The sequence below is a fragment of the Phacochoerus africanus genome, chromosome 1 (assembly GCF_016906955.1).
Source record: "Phacochoerus africanus isolate WHEZ1 chromosome 1, ROS_Pafr_v1, whole genome shotgun sequence".
NCBI classification, from domain to species: domain Eukaryota; kingdom Metazoa; phylum Chordata; class Mammalia; order Artiodactyla; family Suidae; genus Phacochoerus; species Phacochoerus africanus.
The window spans coordinates 157,400,638-157,424,763 of NC_062544.1; the positions used below are offsets into that span (position 1 = coordinate 157,400,638).

General features: G+C 36.3%; 2 protein-coding genes across 5 annotated transcripts in view; one reads left to right on the forward strand and one right to left on the reverse strand.

Annotated features, from left to right (window-relative positions):
* Positions 1-19,342, forward strand: part of PPP2R3A (protein phosphatase 2 regulatory subunit B''alpha) — a 199,868-nt gene extending 180,526 nt beyond the window's left edge. For both annotated transcript variants that reach the window (XM_047782955.1, XM_047782959.1), the window contains one exon: positions 16,751-19,342. In XM_047782955.1, coding sequence (XP_047638911.1) covers positions 16,751-16,877 — 127 coding nt within the window. In that variant the 3' untranslated portion in view covers positions 16,878-19,342. The remainder of the gene's footprint in view (positions 1-16,750) is intronic.
* Positions 19,343-20,756: 1,414 nt separating this feature from the next.
* Positions 20,757-24,126, reverse strand: part of MSL2 (MSL complex subunit 2) — a 32,910-nt gene continuing 29,540 nt past the window's right edge. For all 3 annotated transcript variants that reach the window (XM_047782978.1, XM_047782966.1, XM_047782972.1), the window contains exon 2: positions 20,757-24,111. In XM_047782978.1, coding sequence (XP_047638934.1) covers positions 22,520-24,031 — 1,512 coding nt within the window. In that variant the 5' untranslated portion in view covers positions 24,032-24,111 and the 3' untranslated portion in view covers positions 20,757-22,519. The remainder of the gene's footprint in view (positions 24,112-24,126) is intronic.

Consider the following 24,126-nt stretch of genomic DNA (forward strand, 5'->3'; position numbering starts at 1 on the left):
TAACTACTATGAATCTTTATTAGAGTGGAGAATATAGACACAGATAAATTTATATTTTTCCAACATCGAGTAGAGTTAAAGCATGTCTGCTAAAAATGTTAAGCTGGAGTTCCCGTCGTGGCGCAGTGGTTAACGAATCCGACTAGGAACCATGAGGTTGCGGGTTCGGTCCCTGCCCTTGCTCAGTGGGTTAACGATCCGGCGTTGCCGTGAGCTGTGGTGTAGGTTGCAGAGCGGCTCGGATCCCGCGTTGCTGTGGCTCTGGTGTAGGCCGGTGGCTACAGCTCCGATTGGACCCCTAGCCTGGGAACCTCCATATGCCGCGGGAGCGGCCCAAGAAATAGCAACAACAACAACAAAAAAGACAAAAGACAAAAAAAAAAAATGTTAAGCTGCACACAGGTCACAGATGCAGCTCCCATCTGGCATTGTTGGGGCTGTGGTGTAGGCCTGAACCTGCAGCTCAGATTTGACCCCTAGCTCAGCAACTTCCATGTGCCACAGGAGAAGCCCTAAAGAGGAAGAAAAAAATGTTAAGGTCAGGGGAAGTTCCCTTGCGGTACAGTGGGTTAAGGATCCAGCATTGTGACAGCAGTGGCACATGTCACAACTGAAGCACAGGTTTGATCCCTGGCTTGGGAAGTTACACATGCCACAACTGCGGCGGAAAAAAAGTTAAGGTCACTAAAAAAATTAAAACTAAATGGAAAACTTTTGAATCCATAGATATTAACTAGAAAAAAATTGTAAAAAAAAAAAAAAAAAAACTCAATCTACTAAAAGGTATGTTAACCAGTATTGTTTTGGTGAGAAGTGACTAACTCAAATTGGCGTAAGGAAAAAAAAAAAAACCACATTGGTAGAAAGGAAATATTAAAGGATATTCTATATTGGCTTATAGCACTAAAAAGTCTATGGGTATATTGACTTTGGAGACAGACGACTTTCTCTTTCATCTTTTAGATAATGCTTTTCTTTTATTCTTTCCCTCTTCAGCAAGTTTTTTAATATATGGTAGCAAGATGATCACCTAACAGCTTCAAGTTAAAGAGGAAATCTCTTTCCCATAAGGTCCAACAAAAGCCCAGGATTTGTTGGCTCTAATTGGCTTGGTTTGGGTCCAGTCCCTGAAACCACTCCTTAAGTAGTTAGTCCTAGAACTAAGCTTGGACAGGAGTCAAGTTTATCCAAACCATGTGTTTTCCCCCAGGAAAATTTGGGAAATTTGAAAATATGGCCCCCCAAAAGGGAAATACTATACTGTAAAGAAACAACAGATGTCCACTACAGTTAAGAAAGGAGACAAAAAGACAAAGACAGTACAAAATAAATGGCCAGAATTAAGTCCAGGTGTAGTATGCATCACAAAACTCAGAGTGGATTAAAAATCCAACTGTATACTATTCTTTAGATTCATACCAAATACAGAGGGAATAGTCAAATGAATAGTAAACAAGAAGAAATCAGATATGTCAGTGTTAATGAGACAAACAGAATTGAGAGCTTTAAAAGAAATTTATTGGATTTCTCTTGTGGTACAGTGGGTTAAGGATCTGGCGTTGTCACTGTAGCAGCTCCGGTCACCACTGTGCCTCGGGTTCAATCACTGGCCCAGGAACTTCCACATGCCACAGGTGTGGCCACAAAAGCAAAACAAAAAATTAAGTAAAAATAAATTTATCAATATTTCATCAGTTGGCCAAGAAAGAAAGTTATGAAATTTGTGCAATATATAAAATTAATAGAAATACAAGGAAAAACTGACAATTTCATCGTCATATAAAACCCAACTAATCAAACAAGCCAAAAAGTTAATAAAGAATATAGAATTAGTAAACTTTCATAGAGGTACTCAAAAGTATCCACCAAACACACATGGAACCATCACAAAACTTCCTATTTACTAAGGCACAAGGAAACTGCAGTAATTTTTTAAAATTATTAGCATACAGCCCACATATGTCATTTAAAATGTAACTTGAGGGGTTCGTACCATGGCATAGTAGGTTAAGAATCTGGCTGCAGTGGCTTGGGTCACTGAAGAGGGTCGTATTCGATCCCCAGCCTGGCACAGTGGGTTAAGGATCCAGCACTGCAGTGTAGATCACAGCTGCAGCTCAGATTCAACGCCTGGCCCAGGAACTTCCATATGCTACAGGTGTGGTCATTTAAAAAAAAAAAAAAAATTTGTGGCATTCCCATCGTGGCGCAGCAGAAACGAATCTGACTAGGAACCATGAGGTTGCGGGTTTGATACCTGGCCTCGCTCAGTGAGTTAAGAATCCGGCGTTGCCATGAGCTGTGGTGTAGGTTACAGATGCAGCTCAGATCCTGCATTGCTGTGGCTGTGGTGTAGGCTGGCAGCTGTAGCTCCGATTAGACCCCTAGCCTGGGAACCTCCATATGCCCCGCAGGTGCGGCCCTAAAAAAAGCAAAAATAAATAAATAAAATTGTAACCTGAAAAAAATGCACGTATCTGCAAAGTTTAAAATAGAATTTTGAAAATTTTTATCTTAAAATAGCTGAATCAAAATATAAATTACAGTTTTTTAAGAACCAAGCAATGAAAGCATTATATTAAAATATGGGATATGGACAAGGGAAAATCTGTAACCTGTAGACGGAAATAAATGAACTAGGGTATCATCTCAAGATACATGAAGAAGGATGACAAAATAGACCCAAGTAAAGTACATGAAGAAGTTAAACAACTGTATTTAAACAAAAATAAATCTATTAATTTATACATATATCCACAAAGTATATGCCAAGCACTATTCTAAATATTTTAATCATTGGGTGTTCACAAAAACCCTATTTTGTAGACATTGTTATTCCCTATTTTACAGATATTAAAACTGAAGATTAATTTGTCAAATTAAAAGATTAATTTGTCAAATCTACCTATATATATAAAAGAATACATTATAAATAGATGGGTTTTATCCCAGGATTGCAACAGTGGTTCAACTTTACAAAATCTGTCATTAACAGTTTAAAGAAGGATATATATATATAAATTTGAAGGCATATGGTAAAATTTATTTTCTGGTTTGGAAAAAACTGTAAAACTAAGCAAACTTAAGAGCACCTCCTTAATTGTTAAGGGGTATTATATCCCATACCCCAGAAATAACAAGTTAAAAATATAATAGGGAAAAAAATCCTATTTGTGATATCAAGAAAAAGACTTAAAAACATGAAGTTCCCTTGTGGCACCGTGGGTTAAGTGCAACGTTGTCACTGTAACAGCTTGGGTTGCTGCTGTGGTGTGGGTTTGATCCCTGGCCCAGGAATTTCCATATGCTGTGGGTGTGACCAAAAACATACATATGATAAAATATAAAATTTCTCCAAAAGTTATAAAAATTATTCCCCATGTTAATATTAATTTAATTTGATATAATTCCCCAAAATATTTTGCAAAACTTCATCAGCTAATTCAGAAAGTCACAGTAAACAATAAATACAAAAGAACTGCAGTTAAGTTCTGAAAAGAAACAAAGATATGATGAGGCACAGGAGATGTGTACTATAAAGCCCTAGTAATAAAACTCAGTATAGAATGCATGCCAAAAGAGAAGATTTATTAATGGCAATGTGCATGGTATGATAAAGATAGTCTTAAATGTGTCAAGAAAACACTGACTAGTCATTAAAATGTTGGCTGTCTTAGTGAGGGGAAAAAAATACATATTAAACAAATACCTGCACGCAAATAGACTTTAAAAGCAAAAAAAGCGATGGAAGAAACTTATACGAAAATTATTTATAGATCTGAGTATATTAAAAAGTAAATTTTTATCACAGTCAAAAAGCAGACAAATTGGGTTGAATCATCGGATTAATAATAGTCTTTCATAAATTGGACTCTTCAAAATCAACAGTTAAGAACATGAATATTAGCCAATTCTAAAACATCAAAAGATAGAAATTTCATCCAGAAATAACAATGAAAATTTCCACTTCACCAACAATTAAAATGTAATGGCCAGATATAACAATTTTAAATCTATCTGTACCTAAAAACAAAGCCCTAAAATACATGAAATGAAAATTGCCAGACACTTCAAATAGTTGGAGATTTCAACACTCCTCTTCCAGTAATTGGTAAAACTAGAGACAATCAGTAAGGATACAGAAGACTTGAACAACACAGTATATTTGATCTAATCAATATGTACACTCCACAAAAATACAGTAAATACACATTTTTCTCAAGTGCACATGGAACTGCTTCAAGATAGACCATATGTTAGGTGAATAAAACATGATTCAATAAATTCATGATTCAATAAATTCAAATTTATTATAATAGTATAAAGTATGTTGTCTGACCATAATATAATTAAATTACAACTCAATAACAGAAGGAAATCTGGGAAACTCAGAATGTTTGGAAATTAAACTGCACAATTCTAAAGACACACAAGTCAAAGAAGATACTCCAGGGAAATTTATATTATCTTGAAAAGAATGAAAATAAAAGAACATATGAAAATGTATGGGGTGCAGTTAAAGCAGTGCTTACAGGAGTATTTATGGCCCAGAAAGTTCTAACATCAGTAATATAAGCTTCTACCTTAAGAAGCTAGAAAAACGAAGAGCCAACCAGATCCAAAATAAGTAAAAAGAAATAATAAAGATCAGAGTAGAAATCTACAAAATAGAAAATAGGAAAATGTTGAAAGAACTGATGAAGCCAAAAGTTGGGTCTTTGGAAATATTTTTTTTTAAAAGATAAAGCTTTAGCTAGGCTGGGGTGTAGGAGAGGAGGAAGAGAAACTACGTAAATTAAAATCAGAAATGAGGACAGATGCATCACTAAAGACCCCATGTAACTTAAAATAATCATGAAGGAATGTTATGACTTTATCCATATAAATTTCACATCTTCAGTGACATGGGACAAATCCTCAAAAAAACTCAAATGGCCAAAACCAGCTCAAGAAGAAATAGAAAATCAGGCTAGACTATATCAAGATACTGAATAAGTTAAGTTTTCCCCAAAAGAAAAGTCAAGATCCAGATGGTTTCAGTGCCAAATTCTGACAAATATTTAAGGGCAATATTGACACAACATTGTAAATCAACTATAATTTTAAAGAATCAAAAAGTATTTAAGGAAAAAATAATGCCAATATTTCATTAATCCTTTTGGGAAATAATAGAACACTTCTAAACTTATTTTAGAAAGCCAGTGTTACCCTGATACCAAAGCCAAAGATATCACAGGAAATAAAAACTACAAACCAGTATCCCTCATGAACATCGATATAAAACTTTTTACAAAATATTAGCTTATCAAATCTAGCAACATATAAAAAAGATTATGCCTAAGTGGTTTACCTTATATTATATATATTATATCTATGTAGGGTATACCCCAAGAGTGGAAGGCTGGCTTAACATTCGAAAATCTGTTAATGTAATACATCATATTAATATAATAAAGGACAAAACACACATGATCATTTCCATAGACACCAAAAAAGCACCTGACAGAATCCAGCATTCATTCACAATAACTCTTACCCAATTAAGGACAGAAGGGAACTTCTTTAACCTGATAAAGGCATCTATAATTAACATCATACTTAGGGTGAAAAAACTGAATGCCTTTCCACTAAGATCAGGAACAAGGCAAGGATGTTTCTGTTCCTCACCATTTCTACTCAACATTGTGACGGAGGGGTTTTATACTGTGCATTAAGACAAGAAAAAGACATTAAAAGTCTATTCCTAGATTATATGTCCTTTAAGTAGAAAATACTAAGAAATCTGCATAAAAACTACCAGAACTAATAAATGAGTTACCAAGTCTCAGAATACAAGCTCAATATAGAAAAGTCAGCTGTATTTCCATGTACTAGCAGTGAATAATCAAATAGTGAAATTCAAATTAAAAATAATTCTATTCACAATAGCATCAAAAAGAAAAAGCACTTGGGAATAAATATAACAAAAGAACTATAATACATGCAGAATGAAAACTGCAAAATAGTTCTGAGAGAAAATTAAAGAAGACCCAAATAAATAGAATTAGAAAGCCTAGCATTGTTAAAGTGTCCGTTCTCCTCAAATTGATCTAGATTTAACCCACTCCCTATCAAAATTCCTGCAGGCTTTTGTAAGAAAATTGGCAAACTGATCCTAAAATGTATACAGAAATGCAAGTGCCTAGAATAGACAAACACTTTGGGAAAAAAAAAAAAAAAAAGTTGAAGGACCTAGACCACCTGATTTCAAAACTTACTATAAAGCAAACAATCAAGACACTGTTAAATTGTTAAGTATACATAATCAATGAAACACTCCAGAAATAGACACTCATATATAGTGCCAATTAATTTAATGATGCTGAAATAACTGGATGTTCATATGCATAAAAAAGAACTTCAATCCATATCTCACACTATATGCAAAAATAATTATCTGAAATGGAAGAGACCTAAATGTAAGAGCTGAAACCCTAAAGCTTCCAGAATAAAACATAGGAGAAACTCTGTATGAGTGACAATGGATTAGGCAAGAGCAATAAAAATATTGATAAATTGGACTTTTTTCAAAATTAAAAACGACTATTCTTTAAAGACACCATTAAGAAAATGAAAAAGACACACTGGAAGAAAATATATCCAAAACATCCTGATAAAGGACTCTAACCAGAATATATAAAGAACATTTACAGCTCAATAACAAAAACATAATCTAATTTTTTAAATGGACAAAAGATGTGAATAGGAGTTTCCATCATGGCTCAGCAGTTAATGAACCCAACTAGCAACCATGAGGATGTGGGTTCGATCCCTGGCCTCACTTAGTGGGTTAAGGATCCAGTATTGCTGTGAGCTGTGGTGTAGATTGCAGATGCAGCTTGGATCCTGCCTTGCTGTGGCTGTGGTGTAGGCTGGCAGCTGCAGCTCTGATTTGAGCCCTAGCCTGGGAACTTCCATATGCCACATGTTCATCCCTAAAAAACAAACAACAACAACAACAACAAAAAAAAGTAAATCAACATTTAACTAAAGAGGTACAAAGAACAAATAGGTATGTGAAAAGATGCTCTAGACCTTACATTAGGAAAGTATAAATTAAAACCACAGCCACTAGAACATCTAAAATCACCAGTTGGCAATGATGTGAAGACGCTGGAACCTTCATACATTGGATTGATATGGATGTAAAATTATGTAAGCTCCTTAGAAATGTTTGGCAATTTTTTAAAAAGTTCAGATACACTAATATGAATCACCAGTTTCACTCCTAGGAATCTACCCAAGAGAAATGTCCCCTCCATCCCAACTTGTACATGAATGTTTATAGCAGCATTATTCAGAGTAGCCCAAAACTGGAAATAATCTAAATAACCACTAAACTGGTGAGCTGATAACAAAATATAGTATATCCATGTAATGGAATGCTCCAGAGCAGTTTTTAAAAAGGGATGAACTACCAACAAATACAACAACATGGGTGAATCTCAAGCAAAGTGAAAGAAGATAGACAAAAAGAGTATATGCCAATCTGATTCCATTTATATGAAATTCTGGAAAATACTTTCTAATCTATTACAGGAAGCAAATCAGTGGTTACCTGGGGAAGGCAAAAGTGATTATAAAGGGTTATGAGGAAACTTTCATGGTTGGGAGGAAATGGATATTTTCATTGATTGATGTGATGCTTTTACAAGTATATACAAAAGTCAAAACTCATTGTACCCTTGAAATATAGGCAATTTATTCTATACCAATTGTACCTCAATAAATAAAAGAACTACTACTACATGCAACATGGATAAATCTCAAAAAAAGAACTACTACTACATGCAACATGGATAAATCTCAAAAATAACATTCTACATGAAAGAAGCCAGACACTAAATACTACATATTATATGATTCCATTTATATGACATTTCTAGGAAAGGCAAAATTATAGAGCCAGAAAGTAGATCCGTGGTTGCCTAGTTCCAAGACTGAGAGTAGAAAGCGAATGCAAACAAACACAGGGAGAGGAGGGGCAGATGGAGACGAAAGCATTCTAAAATTGGATTATGGTGATGGTTGCAAAATTATAAAAATTTAAAATGCGTAAAACACTTAAAATCAGTGAATTCTATGCTATGTAAATTAAATAAAACTCATTAAAAAGAAAGAGCCCCCAAATTTTTAGCTTATTAAGTTGGCAGCAATTTTTTAAAAGATATTTTAATTCAATTAATGTTCGCATTCCTACTATATACTAAGCATTTTTGAACACAAGGACCCCTGCCCTGGAAAGGAAAATTAAAGTATCTTAATTGCTTTCTCATAGAAGAATCACATTGTAGTAACACCTCACTCTAGGGTCACTGTAAGTGAGATGGGTGTGGAGCTCCTGTTGCTAAAGCCTGAATTTATGCCATTTGACTCCCAATTCTAATTCTGGATACCTATTGTAAATAATCAACAATTTAGATAGAACTGTTCTATCCAGACAGTTGGCATTGGTCATAAGTAATTCTAAAATAAAAAAAGTCAAAGCAACACAAATGTATAATAGAACAGTTAAATAAGTCATAATATCTTTGCGTCATGCAGACATTTAAATTCTGTGCTTGCACAAAAACATGGAGAAATCAAGGTTACAAAACTATGATATAATCTCATTAAAAACATGGTATCTGTATATACAAGCTAAATTAGGCTCCAAAAATCAACAGTGGTTAACTCTGGGCTGTGAGATTGCAAATAATTTGGTTTTTTATACAGCTCTGTAATTTATAAGGTGTGTATAATGAGCATATATTGCTTTCATAAACAGGAAAAAGTTATTTTTCTCCTTTGTTTATATAGGTAATATGTATTCACTGCATAAGAGTTAAAAAATGGAGATAAAAATTTTTACCTATCACGTGATAGAACATGATAGAATGAGAAAAAGAATGTATATATATGTATGACTGGGTCACTTTGCTATGCAACAGAAATTGGAAGAACATTATAAATTAACTATAATTTTAAAAAATCTTTACCTAAAATCCACCACCCAGAGACACCCTGACTTAACCATGAAGGAGTATATCCTTCTAGACATTTCTTTGCAAACAGATAAGTAATTTGTTTTACAAAAATGGAATATACTACATGTTGTTATGTAACCTGCTTTAGAGGAAGAAGAAAATAGAGATAGCAGGTCTTAACACTTAGAAGTTAGTCTAAAAAGAAAAGAAAATGATGGCAGCTAAAGAGAATAAATAATTGGCTCAAGCAAAAGTGTTTTTCTGGTTGTGATAGTGCTCAAAGAAGGTGCCAGTGTCTGTGGAGGGGAGAGAGGGGAGGCAAAAGGATGCAGACAGAGCACAGGTGAGGGGTCATGAGAGGAGATGCAGGGACCAGCTGTAGTGAAATTCAACCAGTGCATATGAGAGGCTTCTGCTGGACACCTATCCTCTCATGTTGTGGAAGATAAGGCCTACAAGAGAGCACATGTGGGTCATGAGATCCCAAGGGGAGAGGAGAAGCCTTACAACAGCCAGGACCTGTAGAGTGAGCACTAGGATGTCAACAAAGGAAAAGAAAGGCCTATTTACAATTGTTAATAGCTGACTGACATGGTTCAAAAGCAAGGCCAGACCTAGAATTCCACGGCTGTCACCTAGGGCTTCATTTCAAGAGGAACTGCAAATAGGTCAGGGTGAGTTTGTCAAATATTTGAAGTTACCAGAATCAAATATTAGGGAGGAGGGATAGCAGTAAAATGGAAAGAGCAGAAGCTTTGGAGCCAGACAGGTCTGGTTCTACCTACCACTTACCAGCTGGGCAGGTTATCTGACTCCTGGGGCTCAGTTTCAAAAGATACCAGCAACTACCTTCCAAAGTAGTTGTGAGAATCTAAGATAGTATATGTAAACACTTGGTACATAGTTGAGACCTGACAAATAGTACTACTAGTAATACTCCCTGAAGAGGAAGGGATACAATATAACATCATGGTTAAAACAGAATTTGGAGTTAGACAAATTAAGTTCAAATCCTTCCTCTATCACTTAGCAGGCATCCAAACCTCAGCATCCCCTATACAATGAGATACCACCTGCTGCCACACGGAGCTGTTTAAGGATTAAATAAGACAACGTATGTAATACCATTTTATGCCTTTAGGTATAGTACCTATGTAATCAATAAACAGTGGCTATTATTACAACCACTTTGCTATTTAGCCACATCACATAACCTCTCAGAACTAGAATTTAGCCAGGTATAACATTAGTATTCCACTGCCTATTTTTGTTCCCTTCATTCCCAGGGCACAGGACATGGCACACAGTAAATATCTGTTGCATGAATGACAGGACTGTACTAAGAACTAGAAATAATGTATATAATGTATCTAACAGTGTCTGGCATATACATGCTGGGGAAAATGAACCTATATGTGTTTTCACTGGAACATGGGCTCCTCTAGGGCAAAACATCTTGTTTTAGTCATCTTGTAGTACCAGAACCTGGCAGACCATTAAGGATGTAGGAGCTCCTCAGAAAATATTTACTGAAGGGCACAGAAGGCAGCAGTAATCTAGCAGCCATCTCACTACCAGGATAACTGCAGGAACCCAGACAACCTGACTCTCCAAAAACAACTTCAAACTCTCCATCTACTTTACCATCTAACATCATTGGTCACCTCTGGGGCCTGTACCTCCTAATTTAAGGCTAGTACTTAGGGAATGCATTCAATAAATAACCCAGGGAGTTCCCATTGTGGCTCAGCAGTAATCAATCCAACTAGTATCCATGAGGACGCAGAATTGATCCCTGGCCTCACTCAGTGAATTAAAGAATCCGGCTTGCCATGAGCTGTGGTGGGTCACAAATGTGGCACGGATCCTGCATTGCTGTGGCTGTGGTGATTCTACCCCTAGCTTGGGAACTTCCATATGCCGTGGGTGCAGCCCTAAATAAATTAATTAATTAAAAACCTTGAAATTAAAAAATAGGAGTTCCCTGATGGCCTAGTGGTTCAGGATCCACCATTGTCACTGCTATGGCACAAGTCTGATCCCTGGTCCAGAAACTTCCACATGCCACGGATGTAGCCAAAAAATAAAAATAATACTAAGTAACCTAGTAATGACTCCATATTTCAGTGAGGTGAAAGGGAGACAAAGGCTTCCATAGACATGAGGCTGCAAACTTTGTGAATTTATAACCACCTAGTACACAACATGATCACAGCACATGACAGCATTTGTATAAATTCAGCCAAAGTAAAATGAGTGGTGATAGGGGAAACTAGAAAGACAAGGCACCAGTTACATAAACCTCTTCAAGGAAAATTTGCCACCTATATAAAGATAACAGGTTATGACATCAAATGTATTTATAATCAACATTCTTAAGATTTCTGCAAAAGTTTAAAACTCCACAGATACCGTGAAAAGCTGAGTAAAAGGTCCTCCATGTTGCTGTCTTAAGAAACTGCAACCTGCAGTAACCAGAAACAAGCTTTTCTGCCAATATAACAAATACTTGACTACTTCAGATTTTTGTTAAATCTTTTTATGTTATCCTAAAACTATTTTTCAGAATCTTCTGGTATTTTACCAACAGTTTTACATTTGATTAACCTAGACTAAACACAGTTTTCTTTTTTATTGAGTCTTTATCTGATTAGTAGAGAAAGGCCTGCTGCAGAAAAAAAAAATTGGAAAACATAACGAGATTAAAATCATCCTTGGTTCAGTCATCCAGAGATAACCATTATTTAGACTTTGATATATTTTTTAGACACTTAATATTACTAGTGTGTTCAAAAACATGACTTTTAATGTTTCGGCATATTCTTTCAAGCAATAACACATCAATTTTCCCTATCATTGGACATTTAGATAATTTAGAAGAACTGTTTTCTACTGAATGTTTTTAAATCTGGCTTTTCCCTTATTAAATATAAACATATATTGAATTACTCATTCTATGAGATCTACATTTACTTCAGTCAGCAGTGGAAAATAAGACACTGTAGGCAAAAAAGGTCAGCCAAAAACCCACTAGAGCAGTCTTCGAGAATGGTAGCTAGTGAGAGTCAAGTCTGGAGTAAGGAGTTGTGTGAAGCCTGACTGTCCTCGGTGAACTGGGAGAATTTAGCAGAAGAGCAGGAGTAATGGGGGTGGGGCACATTTGAATATATATTGGGGCATAAATTATAATCTTACAAGTGAAACAGTTTTGAGTCATTATTTTAATAATGCTCAGTAAACAGAGAGCCTTTATATGAACCTGAAGTCAGTATGTTTTAACTTTTTTCTGCATTCAACAAATCAAAGCCCAGTTTTAATTTATTTCAATATTCACTGGTACCTGCTTTAGGCCAGGCACTGTGGTGGTTGGTAATAAAACTGAATCAAGCCCTGTCTCTCCCTTCAAGTTCACAACTATAATATATTTAATTTAAAATTTTTATACTATCTATATCCAAAAAAGAAAAAAAAGAATTAACAACTGATGGCTCATGACCTTGGAACTCCAAGAGATCCTCAGCCATCAAAAGTGAAGTAGGATCAACTTTCTGAGGCAGGAAAGTAGGTGGTGAACATCAGGAAATTTTAACAAAAGTCAAAGCAAAAGATTTTCTAGTTATTGAATGGGTCAACAAGGAAATTCTTTGAACCAAATAGCCAAATACTCCAAAGTATTTCACTTAATCCATTTTATATAAATGGCTTAACATACCTATTCTAACTTAAAAAAGTATAAAGGTAAAACTCATCCACTCCTATTTTTAAAGCACTATATGAATCCAAATTAAAGAACTATTTAACATTTTATTCTATGTTTATAGCCAACAATATATATCTTAGATTTCCTCAGACAAGCCCTGAATCAAATATTCTATCCCTTTGCCCCTATAAATAGTCAGAATCTCAAAATCAGAAATCAAACCACAACTCCCAAACAGTAGCCTGAAACTGCATACAAATCCTTTGTCAGGCCACATATGTACCAGTCATTATTTCTGCTCATTCCAGCTATTAATACTTCCATCCCAGAATCTGCAGAAGTAGCCTTAATATTTTGCCCAGAAACTGCTCATATAAAAGAGGAAACGTACATAGGAAAACAAGTTTCTAAAGGCTACCATATTGCTAGCAAAAATACAGGAGCTATTATTTTCCCTTATCCTAAAAAGACCATGTTACTACTAAGTTAAAGAATTTGTTCTCAATTTGATACCTAGGCTTTCTATATATAGTGAACTGTTTGTGAACTGTATGAGTTCTGCTTTAATCCTCTGACCATCGTCTACTCTTTTAAAAATGGCCAATTAAATTAATAGGGATTACCTCATAAAATAATCTTCATTTGAGCCCAGAGGAATCCCAGTGACCTACAAGTAAACCTGAAAGTTGTCAGTTAGAAGCAATCAGTAAACATGGCTCCCTCAGGAATTCCTAAGGCTCTTACAGTTCTGACTTTGGTGACTTCAAAATGACTTCTGCACCCTCACTGTTTTACTGACTTCAGCCTTTCCCAGCAACTCAACACATCATTTTACAAGAGCATTAGGACATCATTTTTCATTCAACAATACATTTTAAGTACCTAGTGCCAGGCATTATACTATAGCCCAAGGAAATTAGTTGAGTTACAAAATAGACACTTTACAGTCAAGTGGGGAGGACAGATATTTAATTTTATAATTATATTTAATTTTATAATTATGAAAGAAGTAAACAAGGTAAAATTGAGAGGCTTGCAACTTAGGGTGCTGAGGGAAGACTCTGAGGTGATAGAAACCTAAAAGTTGAGAAGGAAATAGGCAAAAAGTAGGGAGCAGAAATGTTCTTGGCAGAGGGAAAAATAGGTGCAGTGGCTCTGAGGCAGGAAACTGTGTTAAAAACATTTTTAAAGGTCAGTGTAGCTGGAGTACAGTGAGCAACAGAGGGAAGTGTGGCTGCAAAGACTAGCAGGGGCCAGATCATGTAGGGCCTGGAGGAGCTACTGAGGAGAGTTAAACAAGGTAGTGATGTAACCTGACTTACCTTTTTTGAAAATTACTCTGCTAGACTGGTAGAGGTACAAGAACAAAGGCAGGGAGACAAATAAGGAAGCCATTACAAACCTCTAAACAAGAGATGGTGGGAGCTCAATCACTCGAAATCAAGAAACTTTTAAGTGACATCTTAGATGAAAAGATGAGCACAAGTTAACCAGAGCAAGGCACTTCAGACAACTAAAAAATAAGTACTGTGGCATTAGGTCCCAAGAACATAACCTGTTCTGACACTGTAAACAGTCTGGTATGGCAGTTGCAAAGAGTATAGCAAAAGCAGGAAGACCAACTGTTAGAAAACTATTGCAGTAATCCATGTAAGAAAATATATAGCATCCTGAAATAAATTAGCAGCAAGGAAGATGAACAGGTAGGACTGTATCGATGTGGTATTGAAAGTGGTAAAAGAAACTGGCTAGATTTGAAGAGGGAAGGGGAGAGGGAAAAACTTGGAATAACTAGGTTTATAGCTTTCAGTGAGCAGCTTATGGTGCTATTCACTGAAAAAAGGAGAACCAGGGATGTGGAAAGGATGAGTCCAGGTTCATATGCTGCCTTAGTGGAAGAGCCACACAGTAGACAGCTGAATACATGGCAGTCTCCAGCTTCAAAAGAGGCTAAGGCTGGACATGTATATTTAGAAACCATAGATGAACAAGTGGTGGATAAAGCCATGAGAAAGGCCCATTGTTCAGAGAAGTGAAGAATGAGAAGACCTTAGTTCAGAACCCTGACACTGACACTGAAAGGGCAAGAGTTAGAGCAGGGTTTCTCAACAACAGCATCAACATTTTAAGCTGGGTAAATTCTGTTGTTGAGTCATCACCTGGCACATTGTAGGATGTATGGCAATATCCCTGAACTCTATCCACTAGATGCCAATAGGTCTACTCAGTTATGACAGTCAAATATGTCTCCAGGCACTGCCAGATGTCCCCTGGAGTGGGGGAATCACTCCCAGGTAACTACTTATTTAGTTTAAGAGGAAGTCACCAGGACACTGACAAGAGGTTCTGAATGAGCTCCCTCAATCCGTTAAGATTCCTCCAAAGTCTCTGTGTATGTTACTGTTCTTGGTGCCTTGAAACCACAAAAGAAACGCAGGTGAAAATCCACTACATCCAACCCACACGACATTGGAATATTTTTAGGTATCAGACTGGATCAAATCCATTGCTAGAAATCCCATCTCTGTATGAGGCTACAATGGGAAAAAATACATTCTTTTGTAAAAAAAAAAAAAAAATCACAAATTACATAGAAAAACTGTGACCCTGCCCTACAGTATAGGATTAGGTGTCACTATCCTGCATCAGAAAGCCCCAGCACTCCTCCATCATGAGAATAGTAACATTTCCCAGGACTTTATAGGCCCTCCCATCTAATCTCCATTCAACCTTTATAAGGGGTAGGAACTGCTATTCATTGAGGAAACCAGTGCAGAGGGGTTAAGTTACTTGCCCAAAGTTATATTAAGTGACCAAACTGAGATTAGAGTCCATGCTCTAAGGCTAAACCACGTAACCGCTGTTCCAGATGGCCTCCATTAGGCTACAAGCTCTGTGAGGAAGGGGCTGGTCCAGTCTTTTTCACCACTCTATTCCTAGCATTTGGCGCATGCTTAGCAACAGGAGCTCAAATATTTACCGAATGAGTCTCAGTACAGACTTAACGCTTTCCAAATCTGCATTGAGAGCTCACAAACAGCTAAGTTAGGTCACCAAGAGGAAGATGTCTTCCATTCTGACAGGAAATAGGCAGCTACAGTGTCTGATAATGCATTTCCAGAGTTAACTTTTGAGAGTTTTTCCCCTCAGAAATGGAGGTTCTGCCATCAACCCTGCTTTGTTTCCATTAAAACAAAATTACTCTTATCGCCTCCTTATCCAACATATACCAGTTACATTGAGGCCTCAAGAGAGAGAGTGGAACAGAAATATGGGATATTTTTGCAAAATAACAATTGTAATTTCTGATTGGATCGTAAACTAGTACTCAGGACCAAGTTTTTCAAACATCAGATAGGCTTTTTAATAAAAATTTAACATTATCTACCCTCAATGAATAGGTGCCACCTACTGGGTATCTGTCTCAGTATATTTTTCGTCACTAGCCAGTCTTGGGGGGGAGAGGTACTGTATGCAAAGTTTCTGGGCCAGGGTTAGAATCCACACGACAGCAGCAACCAGAGCCACAGCAGTGACAACAATGGATCCTTAACCTGCTGCACCACAAAGGAACTCCAACAAATCTCAGTACCTTTTTGATAAAAGGATTCTATATCCAGAAATTTCTGTACAGATGAAGCAGCCATCATTCCCATGAGATAAAATATCCCTAAAGAGGCAGACTCTCTGCATGGAAGCCATTTCGATGAAAGCATTCATGGACCCTCATACCAGACCTCATAACCCCCTAACAGACAGCATCATCCATAAAGCTCTCATCCCACCAAAGCCCCTAGAAAAAGCTTGTTACAGCACATTTTCACCATATCCTAACATGAACTTGTACTTGAAGGAACAGGAAGAATGTGTTATCTGTTCTACAGCACTGTCTCTTCCAGGGTGGCTCAGTTGTTTATAGCTGCCATTTAGCAGCTCAGGGTACTTTTGCAGGGTGGTCTTCAATCGCTACATTTACCATACTGACTTCTACCCAAACATTAAAAATTTAAGAAATCAGTAACTCACTTTCACCTTGTGCTTTCAGCTCCTTTGAAGATTATGAAACAGAGGACCCTGCCTCTCCCTCTGAAACTGGAAACAAAGGCAATAAAATTGTAACATCAAGCCTTTCAGAGAAATGTGGAAAGCTTCAGTCAGTAGATGAAGAATAGCTGCCATGTCCACGTGAAAGGGAGACAAGTAATTTAATGTTTTTTTGTGAAGAAATGCCCTAGTTTGCATATTGCTTTTTAATGGCTTTGATTTCTACAAGTGTGTATCTGCACTAGGAACTTTTAAATGTTTTTGAGCAATAGCTCTGGATACACATACCCAATTTGGGACTCCTACAACTTGCCTCAAATCTCTTACAGAGCTTTTCCTCAGAAGCAGATAGATATACATCACCTTCCAAAGTCTGTGAATCAGCACTCTTCACCCCTGAATGTACCAAGGATCTATTGGGGAAAGTGCCAAGCCACAGTTCTCTGCACAAAAGCAGGAGTTGCCTCTGTTGTCCAGCTTCCGTGAGGCCCATCAGGGCTCCTATGGAGCTCAGAAGAAAACTGTCACTTGAGTCAAAAAATTCTTGAACTTGAAAAGGCAGTCGGGGCCTCCAGAACTGAATTAGCCCTGGTAATAAAAGCACTGCCAAAACATCTCAGAGATTTTAAATTATATGCGTACTGGAGTTCAAAGATCTTGAACTTTCTTGGTAATTTCACAATGACCTGCCAAAACTGCTAGTCACTTTACATCCTCAGGTATTGTAACCACTGGGCTTTCCAGCCTTGCTAGCAAGCCCTAAATAATCCCTCTCCGTGCAGTGGATCTTGTATAAAATCTGAAGAAAAATTTAATTGAAGATAAGTAGGGAATCTGACTCATACTTGGAAAATGTTTCCCTTTAACTCATCTAACATTTGTAGAGAATTATTGAATGACTTATTAATCTCCAAATTAGTTTATGTCCCATCTATACTGCCTATCAGAAGGCCTACTTGAAGACTTAATTATATATGAAAATTCTTATTAGACATATTCCTTTCACCACAGGCCAATAGTAAACACCTCAATCCAAACATTATTTCTTACTTCATGTTGAAAAGAAACTATTCCAAATACTGCATCCACTATCAGGATTTATTATAAAGATAGATGATGCCACCTATAAAAAGAAAAGCGATTTCAATTTCATGTTTACTATAGTGGCAGATGTGGTCACTACAGAATACTACTTTTTTCAGCAAGCCACAATGCAGCCAAATCCCTCAATATCTTTGAAGATAAAATTGAAGTATTGTAACAGATGGAAATTTCTGATGATACATGTAAAAGAAACCCCCAGAAAGCCTTTTAATATCCACCTCTGTCAAAGTTATCAAGTTTTCCTATGAATTTTTTTTGTCTCAACCACAAAGCCCTGAATGTCAGAATAGCTCCCCTTCCACCCCACACTGGTTCCCTTTGCTGGTGTGAAGGCCAAACTTTGAAATAAACCTTGGGCTAAAGCAAAAAGTGGAGAGAAGGAGAATTTAGGAAATGCACCATCAACTAATAGAGGTATTAACAGATTTAGCAATTCCTGTCAGTATCCTCCCAGTTTATTTTACCTTCATGATCAGAACTGATCTTCCACTTAACTGTTACAGAAAGCAATAAGTACTAAAACCTAAGTTTCTAACAATTCACAAAGAAATAGCGTAGAAGTGACTAAATTTTTAGGAAAGTACATACAATAACCTAAACACATTGGTAAATTATTAAAAGTATTTATGTGGTACATGAAATTGACTATCTCATCCAACTTTTACCAGGGAACAAAAGCAATTTTAAATTTTCAGATAAAAATACTAAAAAGGTAATTTTTTTAGAAGCCAGATATGATTTAAAAGTTTTATTAGCCGTATGATCTAAACTACTTCTAATAAAAGAGTCAATGTAGAAAAATTAACTATATCTAAGACTCAACAAAATTGTTTTCCAATATATATCCGGTTGTTTTTTTTTTTTAACTACATAGCTGTACTTCACCTTGTTTCTCCTTATTGAGTTAAGTCCTTGCTTTCACTTTTGTCACTATTTGGTTTCAAAAGTCTGTAATTATAAAAGTACAGCTACCAATACCATTCCATTTAAGATAGGGCTTTCAATTTAGGTTACCCAAAATATCACATTTTCAGACATAATATGTTTCACTGTACCCCTTCTTAGAACTGAATGTTAAAGAGATGTGAATTCTGAGGAACTGAGATAGTACATATTCGACTTTCTGGTAAAGATCAAGTGGGATATAATCATTACGGCCCAAATGGAAATTTCAAGTTATAATATCCCAGGCTTCTTGACAAACGTTGAAGGTTATCATCTTAATGCTAGTCAATGAAGAATAACTTTCATGGCAAAATATTTTAATTGCCAAGGTAATTAATAAAATTGTGTATTTTCCCTGCATCTTATCTAAGTCATTGTGTACTGTTCAAAGTGTTTATAAAATTCTAGATTGATCAAATGAGCTAAGTCATTTGCTCAACTTTTGGAAATGTTATGTGTGTTTGGGTGGAGAAGCCTGCATGATTTAACTTTTTTCGTTTTTCCCTTTTTGCAGAACTAAATAAAGACAAGTGTCAAATATGAATCAAGTTCACTAAGATAATCACTACACACTTTGGTTTTAATCACACTTGCAATCCATTTTTATGTTTGAAAGAGCAGTGTTGTAAACAAGCTTGATTTTCAAGACAGTAACTCTTTGAACCCTGGGAAAGCTTTATAAACAAAGATCTAGAAAAATATCACCTCATATTGAGAACTGACTTCCTCTGGGGATAGGAATTTGGGAATTAGGGTTTGGAAATGAGAGGCTCCCAGGGATCAAAGGAGACTTTAACCTTGTATATAATATATTCTTTTAAAAGAATGTGTAATGATTATTTGGACACCTAAAAGTTTTTTTTTAAAGAAGGAAGAAAAAAATACCATCTACACATTAGAATTCTGATACTATACTTTTTACTTAAAGCATTTTATATTTGTTGCCCATGATATGAGAAAGGAAAATTTTTTTTATCTGTTGTAAAACTTTTACTTTTCTTCCGCAAGTTCGCCATATAGTTGTTTTAAGAAATTCTTTATCCTAGGATTGTATTATATACCCTACTTAAGACACAAAGACCTATGGAAAACTAATCAAAAAGATAAACTGTTCTAAAACTTCTGTCATCTAAGGTGAAAGATCAATGGGTCATTTATATTAATTATAAGAACTCAAAAGAACAGGATGTGTCATGTTAAATGCTGTTATTGTTCTGATGATTTCAAATCCTGTTGAAGTAAATCCAGTTACTTCAATAATTATTTCTTAATCATCCTTTGTGAGCCATTGGTCAGCATTCCTAAAAGAACTCATGGTATAAAGAAAAACAATGTAAAAATCAAGGCAGTGTAATTAATTATTCTTACCCAAATGTATGTAACATCGGCTCAGAGCATGCTATCCCAAACTCCTCAGTATTCTACAACATAGAATTAGAAAACTAACATTTATTGATAGATTTAAGGTGTAATACAGGTTTCCAAAAGTGTGGCAGTGAGAATACCAGCATAAAAAAGAGAAACTTGTGCTAAAAACAACCTGAATTCATCATTGGCAATATTACATAACAATCAAGGCCCTCACATACTAATGATTTCCACTTCTGTCTATATTGCCAACCTCCCATGCATCAAAAAACACAAAACTAAGATTATCAAACTTGGGAAGCAATAAAGTACTCTAGGAATTTTAAGATCATAATATTAGGAAAGTTTGGGACATTTGCAAAATATATCCTGATCATCCATGTGTACAATCTCATTTCTAGTCATTTTTGCAGTGATCATTAGTGATTAAAGAACAGATTTACAAGTTTATATATAGCAGGGCATCTGGGTCCAACACAAAACTGTTACAAATTTTAGGCAAATACATGTTTCATAAGACACTGCTAACACTTAGAGGAATTAAATAAAATTCCAAAACTTAGAAAGCAAATAAAGACAAGACAACTAAGAAGCATTTTCCACCATTTACTCTTGTTATCAAAAATAGTTCAACTCTTCTTGCAAAACAAAAACAAAATAGTACATACTGGACACATACATCACATTTTTCTTCCTATGGCTTTAGCCCACCCCCACCCCACCAAAAGAGACAAAGAAAAAAAAAAAAAAAAAAAGCCCAACAACAACAACAAAAAACAACTCTACCTGACCACATTCACAGAAAATGACACCAGGATACACTACAAAACAGAAGGAGGTGTCATCTGCTCTGTGTCCAAAGATTTCTTCTCCATATCTTGTACTAGGTGAGTAACCATCATTGAACATGCTGTGTGCCAAATCAAAACATAACTTCAACATATGTCCTATCTCAGGAGAGATGGTGAACGTAGTAGAAACTGAAAATTTTCCAGCAGTATTTTTCTTAAAATAAGCACTGTCAAAGCAGCAATTCTTCTTTTAAATCATAAGGTCATTTCTTTACAAACTAGTCAGTCCTTGTTTTATTTGGGCTGTGCTCTTGCAAGCAACTGACTAGATTTCCCTTCAACAGAATGTTTGTGACTCACTTGTCTTCCCCATAAAAATTACAGAGAAGTGCATTTAAACTGAAACATAGTTTGTGCTTTACATGCAAAAGAGTATTCTAAAGAAAATCCTCCTAGCTTCAAACCTACCTAAATGCACAGGCTTCATAAAAAGGCATTTTTACTAGGCCTCTGAAGAAGCCTCCACAACTAATAGCACCCTAAAAAAGAAAAAAGGAAAAAAAAAAGCATATTCAAAATAAAGTCTGTGGCAAACTATTAGAGGAAACAAAAAAATCATTTTGAAGTGGTCAGTGGCAATAGGTATAATGCATAAATCTGGTTAAGTTCTGGAGCATTATTTCAAAATTAAATAAATCCCAATTTCTAAATAAAATATTTTAATAATTTTTAAAAAATTCTGTCACATACTATAGTACAAATTCAATTACCTTCAGAATTTAACTGCTCTTCTCCACTTCATTTATCTAATTAGAACATTGCTCAAAGTGAAGAAAGGACTTAAGAGTTCTTTTTCCCTAGAAATGAGTCAGACAACTGAAAATGGGGATCAACTCAGAGTTTTGTGGCATAAACACCTGAACATCTGCAATCTGACAAATTTTCAGTTCACTTTTAAAAGATTTCTTCAACATTCTAATGAGGGGCAAATTTTCTTTCATAATACTGCTGATTTAAGAACTGCTACATACACCAGTAGCCAATTTTCATGATCAGAAATGGTATTATGTCAGCATAAAGGTTGAGCTGGACACATCAGCTTTTCAACAGGAGAAACATCAATGGCATCTGAAGGAAGCACTGCGTCTCCTGAACAAACTAATGGCTACTCTTCCACAAAATATGAGCACAATCTTTATGGACTGACTAGATACCACTTCCTTACATTTAATCATAAACTTTGATTATGCACAAAGCATGACCATAAACAATGAGGTTAATGTTATTTTCCTTGCCAAAGTTCATTTTGTATAAATCAGTTGCATCAGCATTTGTTCTCAAACTATGAGGTTCTGTAAGAACTAAGGACATATAGTTGTAGGGTTACTCCTCCATTATCTGCAAACTATTTCCCCGACACTAACACATATAACTTAGCAATGAAAACACTTGATACAAGTGATCTATATGCAGGAGCTCCGGCAAGTTAAACCAACAAAACCATAGCTGCCGTAAAACTGTAGCTATTTCCCTACCAGGGGTAGGTTTAAAGACCCACTGATTTAACAGTCGAATCTCATGTCTATAGCTTCATCCAAACTTTTATCGTCATGTGTACTGGCAGCTAAAAACGTCGTTACTGGGGACCCTGTGACATTAATTACACTGGTGCTGGTACTAGCGTTGCGTACAGCAATGCTAGTCACATTAATGCCCAACGTGAGCCTGGTCTGCTCCAAGGCCTTTTCTGGCACAGCAAATGCCTCCAGCTTCTTCTCCCCATTGGCCATATAGGAGTTTTGGCAGCCACGACATATACAATCTAAGCAGGCTTTGCGATTAGAGTAGCAAGGGCAGCGTTGGCCGCGGCATGTAAGAACACTTGGATTTTGAGTAGCACGCCCACATTTGCACCCTTTCTTTTCCTGGGGTTTTTTATACACAGTCTTGGTAGGACTTCCTGGCATAAAATGATGACTAGGAATCTTTTCCTTTACTGTTTTGTCTTTTTTAAGAATACCTGGCTTGGTTTTAGAGTGAGATTTCTTGGATCCATGTTCATGACTCTTTTTCATGCTTTTAGTAGATAAAAGTACAGTTTTGCTGATTTTGGGTGTTGTGCCTCCATTGGGAACAGTTGCTATAGGTTGAAGAGAAATCTTGCTCTCCCGCTTCACTGTCACAGGAGCAGATGCCCCCAACGTTGGGCCTCGGATAATGGTAGAAATTGGAAGTGGCTGAACTTTCTCACTGTCGCTTTCTGATCTGGATCGTTTTCTATTCAATTTTGCTACTTTCGGAGTTGCTGCTGTACATGATAACCCATGAAGTGCAGGACTGGTGGACATAAAAACATTATGGCTAAGAGACTGGGAAGAAAGCTGCAGAAAAGGTCCATTGGATACAGTGGCTTCCAAGTTAGGCTGCAAATTAGGGCAACAAACTTCTGTATTTGAAACAGTTTCTAAGCTTCGGAGTACTTCCTCAACACTCAGTAATAGGGAGTCACCAGGTTTTATATCTTCACTGAAACTACAGATATCAATGCCTGTGGAGCATAAGTCAGTGGCTACCGTATCACAGACTGGTGGCAAACTGTCAGACAGGTCCTCAGTTTTTATGTCAACAGTGTTACATACATCAATTGTATTTGAATGTTCAGGTGAAGGAATATTTATACCAAATCTATCTATTGAAAGCCCATTATAAGGAGGCAAACCATTGATAACAGAACTGCCAATAGCAATGCTGAGGGTACTTTCAGATATTGGAGATAAACTAGCTTGAGGATCAGTTGTGGGTTCTGAGGTCGAAGGTAAAGGGGAATGTGTCAAACACAAAGTAAAGGATGAATCTGAGGGTTTTTCCGTCTCCTCACAAAACAATGATCCATCATTAAGCAAAGCCAAAATATCGGAAGAACAGTCGACTGCTTCTATTATATCCCGTGCCAATGTAGTCTGTGTTATATATTCGCAGAGCTTTTTGTAGCAGTTCACTAGGATGCTTAACTGCTTGTTTTCCTCAAACTGCTCATAGTCTTTGCACCAGCTACATGAAGGTTTCATCATCATTTTCTTGCCTTTACAACTTTTGCAGACATAGTGTTGGCAGGTGGAGTTGGTGGGTGCAATAGGATCTTGTAGCAAATGTCCTAAGAGGGAAAAAG